Here is a 14,789-nt window from a genome sequence, read left to right on the forward strand (position 1 = left end):
AACAGGTGAGTAATTCTTCCGTACAACATGTATCGCCCATCTATTAACATGGGCGAGAGTCGATCCGGCAGTTTTGCCGGATCCGCAACCCAGCTGTACGCATCTGGTGTACATTGCCTGTAAGACATACATTCACCTGCATCTCATTAGATTTACAGCACAGCACCTGAACACTCAAAGCCAAGAGCACAATAAGTAAGGGTTAATGCCCGACGAGGTGTCCATTATCACTTTTTAAGGGACGACGCAGAGGCGTGAACCGGTCCGAGGCGCAGCCAAGGACCGGTTGCCTCCGCGAAGTCCCTTAAAAAGTGATAATGGACACCTCGAAGGGCATTAACCCGCTTATACCATGGTCACTTGCCAAAGAAACAAAACAAGACCATTCATTTATATTTCCATGCATTTTGCAATCAAAATCTAGTTTTCATAACCTTGAATATGAGTTGAGAACCGGCGAGACAAAATAGTCCCCTCGAGATTAAGCTATCATTGGATAAAATGGCTGCTTAGTTTCTTCACCTGGCACAATTCTAGAATCAAGCTAACTAATAATTTCGCCAATCGTAGCCTATGTAACAACATACAAAATAAAACGGCAATGTCTAAGAATGCAACGCCATGTAACTGGGTCGTTTAAACTCGCATTCCAGGGAATTGCGTTAATGTCTGCGGGGTCTTATAAGACGTAAATGGCGCGAGGCAGGAGTAGAGTGAAAACTATCTGCTTTCAGTATGTTGGAGTCCAGGTATGTTTTGTACAAGGACGTCTCTCAGTGTGTTGCCGTTAACTGCCCATTGCGTTGTTTTATTTTTGTTGATCTCATCTATTTCCTCTTGACTTGATTTGTATCAGTGATAAGAGGCAGCGCGCGCTCTCCCAGAGCGCCTGGCTGCTGGTTGCTGCAGGGTGTAAACAGGGGGTTTGACAGTTGACAGCTGAGAGCCCGGTTTCTGTCAGCTGACCAGAACAGAGCCGGCTTCTCTCAGGAGAGGGAATCTCCGAAACGAAAATGAGTTATTTCTCTCTCTCTCTCTCTCTCTCTCTCTCTCTCTCTCTCTCTCTCTCTCTCTCTCTCTCTCTCTCTCTCTCTCTCTCTCTCTCTCTCTCTCTCTCTCTCTCTCTCTCTCTCTCTCTCTCTCTCTCTCTCTCTCTCTCTCTCTCTCTCTCTCTCTCTCTCTCTCTCTCTCTCTCTCTCTCTGTGTCAAAGGCCGGGCTCGCCCCCGCTCATGCACGTTAAAAAATCTCCGAAACGAAAATCAAAATTGTAAATAAGAGTTATTTTTGATAAACTGAGCACACAGGGGTGATTTAAATACTTACTTTGACCGACTCAATTTTTTTCTCAAGTTCCAAAATTGTCATATTAACCCTTAACGGGGGTATAGAGCTCAAACAGCTCTCTTGATACCACTCTTGAAACTATGGCGCATTGATATGAACGGTGAACAGACCATTTAGCTAGGTGTCCATTATCACTGTACAATATCACTTTTTAATGGACACCTTGCAGCCAATCAGAATCGAGTATTCACCCAGACCATGGTATAACAAGAAATAAACATAAAGGAACATTTTCTCAAAAATAAAGGGTTGGGGCCCTAAGGGATCATTTGGTCCCAGGCAAGATGGGCAAGATACACAGTGGCCCTGCGAAGAGGCTGAGGGTTATTATTCTTTTTTAACCTTTATTTATTCAGGGGAGTCTCACTGAGAGCAATGCTCTCTTTTTCAGGAGCGCCCTGTTCACATCTGCTGGTGCACTGAGCAGCCCCACTGCAGCGGTCGGGGTTAAGGGCCTTGCTCAAGGGCACCTCAGTAGGTGGTTATCGGCTCACTGAGCTCTTGGGCCCCTGGGCCTGGTAGGCCCGTTCAGTAACACATCCCTGGTCCCACTGATGACGTAGGTTGATGACATCATCTCCCGTGCTACAAACGGACATCATCAACCACGCACGCACACACACACACACACACACACACACACACACACACACACACACACACACACACACACACACACACACACACACACACACACACACAGAAATGAGTAAAGAGTTTCCAGTACTGATGCTCTGCAGCTATAACACAACCCTTTTCTGTCAGAATATGAATTGTGATTTACAATGACAATTGATGCAATAATAAATAAATGACTGAACCTGGAGCCCTGTGTGCGTGTTTACTCTTTGAGAGTTAGGCCTACTTTGACATCTATTAGCTTCCTTTCTTGAGGTTCATTTGAGTAAGAACGGTAATAACTTCCTGTAAAGAGGAAGGAAGTGAATGTGTGATCAGAGATGCAGGCTTTGTGCAGACAGCCCTCACACTGACTCTGTCCAAAAGCACAACTTCTACATTCTCAGCCCTCACTCACTCTGTCAGCAGAGTGCTGTTGATTTGGACAAATCATTTCATGAATGATGGATTTGTGATACGGACGCTTCAAATATTGTTCTTCAGTCATCTTTGTGGAGGTTGAAGGACTGCGGCCATGTTGTTGGCAGAAGCTGGATGTGTGTTTGTGGCTTTGCTGTGCCTCTCAGGTATGAAGTGATTGTGTTTATCTCTTGTCAAATAATGATCATTTGTAAAGTGGAGTTGCAGAAGAAGTTGTTGATGTTGATACAACATGACAACATCAGTTAACCTGTACAATGTGGCCCTTAATAGTCTTGGGACTTTTGTCTGTGTTAAGGCTTGTTTTATTGATTTTTGGTATGTTGGCCAATTGAAGAGCACATTTTCAATAAGAGACTTACTTAGAAAATATAAGTCATAATCTGAAGATTTTGCTAATGAAGTAACAAGGTGAACGACCGTAAGTGGTCATTTTGACCACTAGATTCCAAACTCTATAATCTCTCATGATAAATACCAAATTGAGAGATTAATGCAATTACTGTGTTAAGATATATTTTAAAAAGACAAAACAACACCAAAATGTGAAAATATAGACTAAAAAATAGGTCTAGAACCCCTGAGAAATTCAGTGAGGTCAAAATAGCCGCCTATAGTCTTTCTAGGTAAAAATGACATTTTCTTTGCCTTTTGTGTAATTCATATACAAACTATTTTAAATGCCAATACAGACACTTTTAGGAAAAGTCAGCTAGCAGCAGCGTTGCACTTTTTTAATTCAACAAAGTTATTGCACATGTAAATTTCAAAAAGGTCAAAATGACTGCTGTGGTCTTTCTAGTGTTAAAATGAACTTTTTCAAGTGCACTTAATTCACAGCAGGCTATCATCATTCAAATAGCCTATAAAGCCATGATTTTAGATGAAGAAATCTGTCCAGATATTTTGATAATGTCAGCTTCTGTTTCAGGATTGGAACAAGCGAACAGCATCTGTGCCTTGAAGGGCTCATCAGTGGATCTGCCCTGCTCAGTTACACATCCCACTTCAAGCAAGATATGGTATACTGTAGACTGGGAGGGCCAGAAGAATGAGGTCTCTGTAGATGATCGTGTTATGTATGATAAGTCTAAAGAGAGTAACTCCACCCTAACAATCAATGATCTAAGAAAGACTGATTCAAATAAATACTGCTGCAGAGAAGCTACTGACAACTCAGAATGGAATTGGTCCAGTGATATTTCTCTCCTTGTTAGAGGTACAGTGCTTCTTTCTCAGTGATTTATTACTTTGAGAATAATATCAGTACAATTAACAGTCATTTGTTATTCCAGACCTCCAGGTGAAGGTGATTCCTGTCACAGCGACAGAGGGAAAGAGAGTAACACTGATATGTAGCACCAGATGTGATCTGACTGAAAAGCCTCCAGTCTACATGTGGTACAAGAATGGAGTGTTTCTCTATCAGGACTGGTCTCCCTGGTACCAACACCTGGTCAGCAGTGAGGAAGCAGTCAGATACTCCTGTGCTGTCAAAGGCTACGAGCAGCTCAGAGCCCCTGAAGTCTCAGTGGGTCAGTGGTGACATTAGCTCATAACTTCTTTGACATTAGAGAATTATGATAAAGGAACAAGAAAGACATATTTTCTTAAAAATAATAAAAGGGCTGTATATAGCTATGATGAAAAACCTAAATTATGACTAAGAAATATTGTGATAAAATAAATGTTAAATTATGCTCATTAATATAATGCTGTAATGCAATGTATCCCCCCTATAGGTTTCCACTCCAGTACTGTAATGAAGTTCATTAATATAAGAATGTATGTCGTTTCTTTTCCTGCAGATTATGTCACATCAGCCTGCTTTAGTGTGACCTATGCTGAAGGGAGGATGTGTTCTTCTGAGCAGCCCTGCTCCATCACATATCCCACAGGTTAGAGACTAGCTGTTATCCATCCTGTTCACTCAGTAACTCACACAAGTATTTTAGTGCATTAAATAATCTAGAATGTTTATCAGCCTCTATGGGCAAACAGTAATAATTACATCCACATCAACAGAACTTGACTTCTCCACAAGCCTTTGGCAAAACCCAAAATTAGAACATTTACCTTTTGTTACTGGCACAATTACTTCCTGTCATGTTTTTATAAGCCTGCTTTGCTATTTCACGTTAACACATTGAGTGCCAAGGACGTCTGTGGACGTCCTAAAAAAAAGTAACGAGGAGTGCCAAGGACGTCTGTGGACGTCCTAAAATCATAATTCATATTATTCCATAATTCTGCTGTTTAAGGTCGTACCCAGCCAGTGAGCATGAATCCCTTCAAGGGATCACACGGCGCCACCTTAAACATCGTCACAGGAGCTGCTCCACCCACCTCAGATCCTTTACTTTGTACAGGAGACAGCGGAGAAAGCTGTGATCAAAGTGGAAACCGATGCATGCTTTCTGCCAGAGCCGTATATATTGCTCTGTCTACACTACAGCGGAGAGTGGGCTCGGCTGCATCCGCGCTCACAACTGAGCTCTTATGCTTCTATCTATCTCCACACGATTTCCTAGAAAGCCAGCATCCGAAGCCGAACGGCCAAGCCTTTTCGTTCAGTCGCGTTTGCCAGCGCGCATCATTTCCTTGATGGGCGCTGGGATCTGTCCGGGGCAAAAACGGAGTCGAGAAAACAAACTCTGTGCGTGTGGGAGGAGCCCGCAGCTCAGAGGTGGAGAGGGGGGGGGGGGGGGAGAGGGGTGTGTGGCACACAGGCTGCACAGAAACCACACCACACGCCACCACATCAGAAAACACCAGCCAGAGTCAGTGAATGTGCTCGAAATTAGAGTGCAAAAGGTATTCATAAAAGGGACTATATCTTGGAAAGTTAAAAAAAATGACAGAAAACCCTTGAAAGTGCACTTTTTTGAGAGGCTGTCATTTCATAATGGAACTGTCTAGAAACAAAATTTCTTCTTTGGAAGAAGCAGGAGTGTTCACTGTTTCATTAAAGTCCAGCCCCGTTAATATAGCCATAATAGAAAAAATTCTATAGCTGTTTTCAACTGAATGGAAGTGAATCTGGCACAGGCTCCAGACAATTTTACTGAAGCGCTGTGGCACTCAATGTGTTAAACATCTAATTGAAATTTAAAATTCTAAAAAGAAATTGCCATGTAACTGATGAAAATTCATCATCTCCCAACAGAACTACATGTTGAAGTGACTCGTGTTACCAGAAAGGGAAAGTTTGCCAAACTGACGTAACACCAACTGCACTCTGACTGACCCCAAACCCACCTACACCTGGTTCAAGAATGGACAATTCAAAGACGACGACGTCATCTCTACTTCCAGCTCCTCTGTTGACAGCTTCTCCTGTGCTGTAACAGACCATAAGGATTTACGCTCTCCTGCAGTCTGTGAGTATGAAACAACTCACAGTACTGCATAACTTCTGCTATGAAACCTTTGTTTGATTAGTCTGCAATGTTTAAAAGACAGTAAAAAATCTGATCTGAGGGGTGTCTGGGCAGTAGAGGTAAAAGCACTCTGCTATCACCACAGAGACCCAGGTTCAATGCCTGGTCACGATACTTCCAGGTTGGACAGACGTTCCTACAGACATGGTCGGCCGTGTCTGCGGGAGTGAAGGGGGGAATGAGTCCTGGTCAGCAGGGGCGGACTGGGATCATAATTCAGGCCGGGCATTAGATACCAAGCAGGCCAGGCCGATACGGGCCGACGTGCGTGCCGGCGTCGAAAAATTGGGGCCGTTTGAAGCCCAATTTGGGCTGTTTGAAGCCAGATTTGGGCCATTTGAAGCCCAATTTGGGCCGTTTGAAGCCCAATCTGGGCCGTTTGAAGCCAGATTTGGGCCGTTTCCAATTTGGGCCGTTTGAAGCCCAATTTGGGCCGAGTCCAATTTTACAATGAGATGCACCCACTTTAACCCTGAATAAAGTAATAAAACCACTAGTAAACCAGTAGGCGGCACCTGGCCTGCTGTTCAGTGAGTGGCCTGACTGTGGGCACCAAACATTTTTTTCTTTTTTTTTTAGGCCAGGCCAGGCCACCGGGCATTTGCCCGCAGCCCGACGTGCCCGATTATGCACTCCGTGCCTGCTGGTCAGGTTCGGTATCTTTCCCAAGGAGACTTCGAGGAGGAGCCGAAAATCAAACCACTGACATTCTGATTACAGCTGCAACAATTAATTGATTAATCGATTAGTCGATCGACAGAAAATTAATCGACAACTATTTTGATCATGGATTAATCGTTTTGAGTAACTTTTTAAGAAAAAAGTCAAAATTCTCTGATTCCAGCTTCTTTAAAGTGAATATTTTCTGGTTTCTTTACTCCTCTATGAGAGTAAAGTGAATATCTTTGGGTTGTGGACAAAACAAGACATTTTGAGGAAGTCATCTTCGGCTTTGGAAACGCCATTTTCTGACATTTTATAGACCAAACAACTAATCGATTAATCGAGAAAATAATCAACAGATTAATCGATTATGAAAATAATCATTAGTTGCAGCCCTAATTCTGATTAGTGGATGACGAGCCACAGCCGCCCATTATTATGTGTTTTTCCTTGTCACACCATACTTATGAGATTAATATCATTGCGGAGCACTTCACCAAAAAACAATGCTTTTTTACTGTATTTTGTACATGATATCTCATACATATCCGACAACTGTAGACAGTTTTGCATTCAGTTTGACAGATATTGGCTGAGTTTCCCAACAAAGAAGCTTCTTAAGAGTTAAGAAGCTTCTTAAGGAGTTAAGAAGGCTCCAAAGAAGTGTTTCCCAAACGCCTTCTTAACAGAAGAGAAAAATAAAAAAAATAGAAGGCTCTTAAGAAGCATCTTAACTGGAGCTGTCCACCATCTCGATGTGAGAGGGCCTCTGCGGCCCACTTGATGGCACTCTGAGCCCACCAGTGGGCCACGACCCAGTGGTTGAGAAACACTGTTGTAGAATAACCTAATCATGGTCATGTTAAACTTTATTAAACATTATTTATTTCAGACATGGACTGCAGTTCAAATTGCTTTATATACACAGCATACAACAAAACAGAGAAACACTACAGAATTTAAGCAACCTTGGGTTCTGTGAAAGGTGCTATATAAATCCACAACATTATAAAAGGAATCCATTCTGATTAGAGGAATATAGCCTATGGTAAAACATTTAAAACACAAGTAACCATACATAGAGGGGAGATTTTCAAGTGTTCCCCAATTTTAAACACTAAAGGGTGCATGAAAGAAAGGAAAAAGGGAAAAACACAAGAGGAACAGTGGACACAAGTATCTCCTTTTGCCTGACGCGGCTGGATCTGCCAGTGTTTTGTCATTAAGAAGGTGTTAAGAATGCCCCAGACCCTTCTTACAAAACCTTCTTAACGAAAGATCATCTTAGCGCTAAGAAGCTTTTGGGAAACGCAGCCTTCTTAACGGAAGATAATTGGAAGATAATTTTAGGCTAAGAAGCAATCGGGAAACACGTTGGCTTCGTTGGCTTCTTAGGGGAGCCTTAAGAAGGGTCAAAGAAGCTTCTTAGCGCTAAGAAGCTTTTGGGAAACGCATGCCTTCGTAAAGAAGCAATTGGGAAATGCGTTTGCTTCTTAAGGAGGCCTTAAGAAGGGTTAAATTAGCTTCTTAGCGCAAAGAAGCTTTTGGGAAACCCAGCCATTGAGAGTTGATTTGAGTTAGGTTATGGACGAGTGATGTCATGGATCTGTAAGAGTAGCCTACAGATCCAATGGTTCTGTTCCGATGAGATCACTGGTCCACAACTTACCTCAAGACAATTATCAATAACTGTCAAAGTAAATTAATGTCTGCAAACTGAGTTTGCAGATTTGTTTTTATGTGTGTTTTTGGATATGTGTGAGATCATGTACAAAATAAGATTTTTTTTGGTGAAGTGCTATAGATTTAACTATTGTTTTGTTTTATAAAGATATTAGCAGGTTAGGGTGGAGAGTGTGCGCATCTGCATGTGTTATGCTCTCCAGGAAAAACTCCTCACTCCCTCCTCCGTCCACAGGGGGTCTGGGTACTGTGAGCACATCTGGAATTGGCAATGGCAGAATTGGAAAAAACAATGGGGTGAATAAAACAAGGATTTGGGGCATCCTGGTGGCTCTGTGGTTAAGGCACATACTATATTAACTGTGACATCCTGCGTTCAAGTCCAGCCCTTTGTCACATGTCATTTCCCCTTCCTGTTCTCTTCACAGATTATCGAATGCAAGTATTATATTTAAAAGTGATATTCAATCATTCAAAGTGAGATTTCACTTTTAGTCTTTCATCTATATTTCAGGAGAATCTGTGCGCTGGAAGGCTCTTCAGTGGACATTTCTAGTGATTACTCATATCCCAGTGACCAGCAGTCCAAGCCTAAATTAGGTTATAGTATAAGGAAACCTGGCATGGTGCTTAGTGAAAGTCTGATAGAAGATGCACGTCATGTGTATCATGACAACATGGAGAACCACCACATCCTCAGAATCACAAACCTGACAAAAAGTGACTCAGCAGAATACACATTCAAATTCCTAATAGATGACCGGGAAAAGCAAAAATCTGGTGCTCCTGGAGTCACTTTAATTGTGACAGGTAAGTCTTCATTTTTGTTGTGTCATTTTATCTTCTAATGAGCATCATTTCCTGATGGGGGCTCATTGTGAGCCTTTCTGTGAATTCTAGACTCATCTGTGATTTCAATCATGAAATAAGAACATCCTTCCATAATTTTCTCCTGATTGAAATATTATATCTTTAACACTGAGTGATCAGTCTAACCATCTCTCAGCCCTGAAGGTTCAGGTGACTCCATCTGCTGTGGTGACAGAGGGCCAGACAGTAACACTGACCTGTAGCACCAGCTGTCCTCTGGCTGACAACACCACCTATATCTGGTACTACAACAGACGACCTCTGACCTCACCAGAGAGCCAGCACAAACACCTGGTTCTGGACCCAGGCAGCAGGCAGCATGCAGGAACCTACTCCTGTGGTGTCACAACCCTCCAACACATCAACTCCCCTGAAGATACGCTCACTGTCACAGGTGAGTACGGCTTTAAGATATTTGATGAGGAGTGTTTAGGTGTTACAGGTATAGGTTATTTTGCATTTGAACTTCACAATTGTTCCTTATTACGGTATCACATTAAGAATCACAAACATATTACATCACTTACACAATAACAACATATTTCTTTCTGACTGGTGGATATTTTATTAACATCTGTATAAAGCTAATATCAAGCCAGACCCTTCAAAAAGTGAGTCCTCTGGTGAAACAGTATGTAGCAGGTCAGTGACATTGACTTGCAGCAATGATGTTAAGTATATCTGTTTCAAGAAGACTGGAAATCAAGATCTTAAATCTATTATTACCTTTGCTGAAGATGAATGCATGCAGGTAGATGCTCCACCACTGGAATAATGTGAGAAATACAGTAAATGGGACAGATTAGATTTGGTATTGTATGGAAGTGATTTGTAGATCAATCAGGCATCTACAGTCTTTCTGGAGTCCAAGTGACAGAAATCTGTTCTAGTGATGGACAACTTTACGCTTTAACATCAATAAATTAACTTAAAAAGAAAATCCACCTAATTCACATTTCATTGGATCACAGACACAGGGACATGGACGTGGACATGGACAATAGCAGCAGCTGCAGGAACCGCTGCTGTTCTCCTGGCTGTCATACTCCTCTCTGTCTTCCTGTGGATGAGGTGAGCTGTGCTCTGTTTCAGAACAATGACATTCAATCTCTTGTCTAAAATGTATTCATTAATTTAGTCATGCATTCATTCATTCATTTGTTACACTAATCAGAAGAAAGAGGACCTCCACTCAACCCCCTGGACCTGGGACAACAGGCAACTCTGTGCAGGTTAAGTACAGTAATTAAACAAGTCCATTGCAAAAATATAAACATTGTTTAGGAAATGTTACACCTTTTCTCCCTTGCTCTTATTTCTTAAATTGGTCTGTCATAAATATCTTACTAGTGCCACAGAAATATATTTTCCTTTATTTGTATGGTCACTGCAGTTATATATATATATATATATATATATATATATATATATATATATATATATATATATATATATATATATATATATATATATATATATATATATATATATATATATATATATATATATATATATATATATATATATTCATATTCTATGTTCTCTACCCATCAGTCAAACCAGCCTGGTCATGTATATGACACCATCTCAGCTGTAGGCCAGAGCCCCATCCTTGCTGCACAGAGCAAACCAACAGAGCAGCCTGAGCTTCACTACTACAGCAGCATCCCCTTCTCTGAGAACAAGGAGGATCCTCTCTACTCCCTCATCCAATTGGCTCAGCCCCAGAGACAGGAGGAGGATCCTCTCTACTCCCTCATCCAATTGGCTCAGCCCCAGAGACAGGAGGAGGATCCTCTCTACTCCCTCATCCAATTGGCTCAGCCCCAGAGACAGGAGGAGGATCCTCTCGACTCTGCCGGCCAATCAGCTCAGCCCCAGAGACAGGAGGCGGATCCTCTCGACTCTGCCATCCAATCAGCTCAGCCCCAGAGACAGGAGGAGGTCCAGGATGCTGCTGTCAACTTCAACAGACCCAACAGTGATGCTGGGTGAGCACTGAGCAGCTCTTGTCATTACAACTGGCTCAAAATGTCAAACTTTGAAAAGCCGTGATTGCTACACTGCTGGTCTGATTTTGATTAAACTTGGCCGGTGGAGTGCCAGTGTCATTCGGATGACATGTTTACATTATGCTACTGACCACAACCACAACTCAGATTTTTTTTTTTTTTTTTTAATAGACAATAGGCTACACTAATCTGCAAAACACTTTGCAAATTGGTTAACTTACTAATGTGTTGTTGTTGTTGTTGTTTTTCAGGCTCATTGGCTAGGCAGTGGATCTCTACAGAGTCTGAAGGCGTGAACACACTCTCTGTGGTGTACTGAACTAGTGTTTCTCAACCACTGGGCTGCAGCCCACTGGTGGGCCTCAGAGCACCACCTAGTGGGATGCGGAGGACCTCTCACGTCAGAATGATAAGCTATCATGTATTTGGGAAGGTGGTCCTCGGAAATGTTTTAACAATCAGAAGTGACCTTGAATTAGAAAAGGTTGGGCTTTCCTTTAGTAACTAAACAACCTTTCAACTTCAAGCAAACTCTTCCATTATCTTTGCATTTGTATTTACATTTAACTCATTGAGTGCCAGCCACTTTTGGAGAATGGACGCTCCCAGTGCCAGAGTTTCAGAGCGTTTTCAGTGATTTCTCGAGGCCCACAGAATATTGTGTGATATTACTATGTAAACACTGAACACGCACAAAGAACGATGAGACTCTATTCTATCATCTGCAAAAAAAAGTTTATTGATCCCATTTTCCGTTCTTTAGTTATGAGCCGGAGAAGATAGCTTGATTCATCCAAAAACAGCAATTTTTTTCTAGAAGCTGAGATAATTGGCCTTTTGTGAAATTAAACATTTCAAGCACATCACTGACTCTGAAGCTAATCTTTTCTAATGTAGTCACACCTCAAAAATAATTTCCTTCAATAAAACAGTTTAGGCCAGGGAATTTTGTTTGGCAGAATAATATTTTTAGCTACAACCAGCAGCGCTGGCCCCTGCGTGCGCTGCTGGTTGCAGCTTCTTGCTGGTCTTGATTTGCTGCTGGTGGGCATCGGATATTCTGGCTTGCGTTTGTCAATCCTGTCCTGCTGCCTGGGTCTGTCTGGGTGTTGCGTGCTGCTCTGCGTGCCCCCCCCCGCCCCGCCCCGCCTCGCCTCAACTGCACACTCCTCCTCCTGTCTGTGGTGGCTCTCTGCTGAGTTTGCTGTGCGCACAGTGAAGGGTGCGCAACATCCATTTTTTTTACAGCGTTCCGCGTGTGTTTGTCACCGGCAACGATGCTTCCAGTTGAGAATAATAACAACTGCACGGTGTGGATGTGCGGCTGTGCTGTCGCAACCGACACGGAGCGGCTCAATTGTGGGAGCAGATTGGCTGCTGCAGGCACAGCTGCAGTAACGTGCTTCAGCATATCGATGCATACGGATGCGATGCGATTTCCGTTTCCATAACGACTTCTTCTTTGTTTTTTCCTTGCCTTTCTGTTATGTGGAGAGCACTGTCGCCACCTAAGGGTTCTGTAAAATAGGTTATAGACCTCCAATAGCTACAATAGTTGTACCAGAGATGTATCAGGGATTGATCCACGTCCCACCGTCAAAAAACGCAATTGACGACAATCGTCGTCTTTGGCACTCTACGTCAGTATTTGAATTGACGACAGCTGTCGTCATTGGCATTCAATGAGTTAATAGTGGGGTGTTAGCTAGAAATTTCATAAGGATTGTGCACTTTGTGAAAGAAGCACTAAACTTGGTACACATGTAGCCAAAGGCAATCAAAAAAGATTTGGATATGGAGCCATCATGAATTTTCAATCTGTCGCCCATGGCAACCATTTAATTCAAAATGGCCACCAAATAACCACAACAATTGAGCATTTTGTAATAAATGCACCAAATGTGGTACACATGTAGCTAAAGGCATTCCAAGATGATTTGGATATTGAGCCCTCATGGATTTTCAATATGTCACCCATGGCAACCTTTTTTTTTCAAAATGGCTGCCAGATAACCACAAATATGGAGCATTTTGCGATTAAAACATCAAATTTGGGACCGATGTAGCCAAGGGCATTCCAAAATTATTTGAATAGAGTGGATGTCAAAACACAGCCAGGGCACACTGGTGACACCACTGCTGTGAAACTCAGCATGGGGTTCAATGTCAGCTAAATACACTATGCTTTAATGCTATACTTTCTGTATCCACTAGTTCACAGTAGGCTAGTAGTGTAGTTTAGTTTCCTAAATGCTATCTAATTTTAGCCCCAGATCTAGTTAATATTATGTATATTTAGATGTAGTTAGATAGCCGCACCTGAATTGACAGGATGTGCCAGCGCAGGAGAGCCGAGCCAAGGGTAATGGGGCTTTGCATGACTTTCATAGTTACCCGGATGGTGTACAGATCGCACAGGAATTAAATGGCATTGGATGAACGATCGGGCTAGGTGTAGGTCAATTTTCACATCCAAACCTAGTTGAATCCCATACATAGATGTGCCTCTATAAGAGAGAAACAAAAGACTTACTGCAAGAATCCAAGAAAATGTCAAAGAACTTCAAACTTGTGGAAGTCGATGGTCAAGGACCATCAACCTCTCGTGCAGACAAGACTGACTGGAAGCTCTGTGTTATCTGCCAAGAACACAAGGAAGAGGCATTAACATGTCCTTTGCAGTCCAAACGACAAGACAAGGGTAGTGGGTACAGATCACTTGCAGAGCATTTGATCCAGTTCAAAGAACTTCGCCAGCTCCCTTCAACATTCACACTTGAGAGACTAGATGAGGGCCAAGGTATTGAAGCAACAATGGTTGCAAACCAAGCTCGCTACCATAAAACATGTAGGCTCAAGTACAATGCAACCAAGCTCCAAAGAGCACAAAAGCGAGCACTGGGAACAGACAGTGAAAGTCCTGACCCACAGACAGAATACAAGCGCACAAGGTCCCAATCATCAAGCCCTTCTGAAATGAGACAAGACACCTGCTTCTTCTGCAGAGAGCCTGAACTTCCGATACCTCGCAGCCCATGAGATTGCAGCAGGGCTGGGACCTGAAAAGGCACGTGCACTTCCGATGTTCCACGCATTGACGGGCTGCGACACTGTATCAAGCTTTGCTGGCCACGGGAAGAAGACAGGGTGGGCTGTCTGGGCTGTCTTTCCAGAGCTGACACATGCCCTGCTGACACTATCTTCTGCCCCAGATGACATACCACAGGAGGTAATGGCCACAATCGAGAGGTTTGTTATCCTTCTTTATGACCGAACCAGCACATGTCAAGAAATAGACAAAGCAAGAAAGAAGATGTTTGTGAAGAGGCACAATGTGCTCTCAATCCCTCCAACAAAAGCTGCCTTAGAGGAGCATGTAAAGAGAGCAGTGTATCAAGGAGGCCATGTGTGGGGTCAGATGCTGGTATCCACACCAAAACTACCTTCACCATGTGGATGGGGATGGTCACAGACATCCGAGGGGTACTATGAACCCTTCTGGACATGCCTACCAGATGCAGGCCATTCCAGCCCTGAACTTGTCTCTTGTAAATGCAAAAAGGGTTGTGTTAGGCAGTGCAAGTGCAAAAAAGCAGCATTAGACTGCACAGCTCTCTGTTACTGTGAAGGGGAGTGCTGAATAGACTTTCCTGTGATAACGTTAGATCCTAGGTTTGTCAAATCAATGTTATGACTTGTTTCGAGTATTGAGTTATG

General features: G+C 42.7%; 1 protein-coding gene across 1 annotated transcript in view; it reads left to right on the plus strand.

Annotated features, from left to right (window-relative positions):
- LOC310770784 (uncharacterized protein) overlaps positions 1-14,789 on the plus strand; it is a 29,376-nt gene that overhangs the window by 13,680 nt on the left and 907 nt on the right. The window contains exons 3-6 of the mRNA XM_083663491.1: positions 10,032-10,131; positions 10,235-10,292; positions 10,615-11,051; positions 11,324-11,647. Of these exons, the coding sequence (XP_083519617.1) occupies positions 10,032-10,131; positions 10,235-10,292; positions 10,615-11,051; positions 11,324-11,336 (608 nt within the window). The 3' untranslated portion in view covers positions 11,337-11,647. The remainder of the gene's footprint in view (positions 1-10,031; positions 10,132-10,234; positions 10,293-10,614; positions 11,052-11,323; positions 11,648-14,789) is intronic.

The sequence above is a fragment of the Poromitra crassiceps genome, assembly GCF_964638095.1.
Source record: "Poromitra crassiceps genome assembly, contig: HAP1_SCAFFOLD_373, whole genome shotgun sequence".
NCBI classification, from domain to species: Eukaryota; Metazoa; Chordata; class Actinopteri; order Beryciformes; family Melamphaidae; genus Poromitra; species Poromitra crassiceps.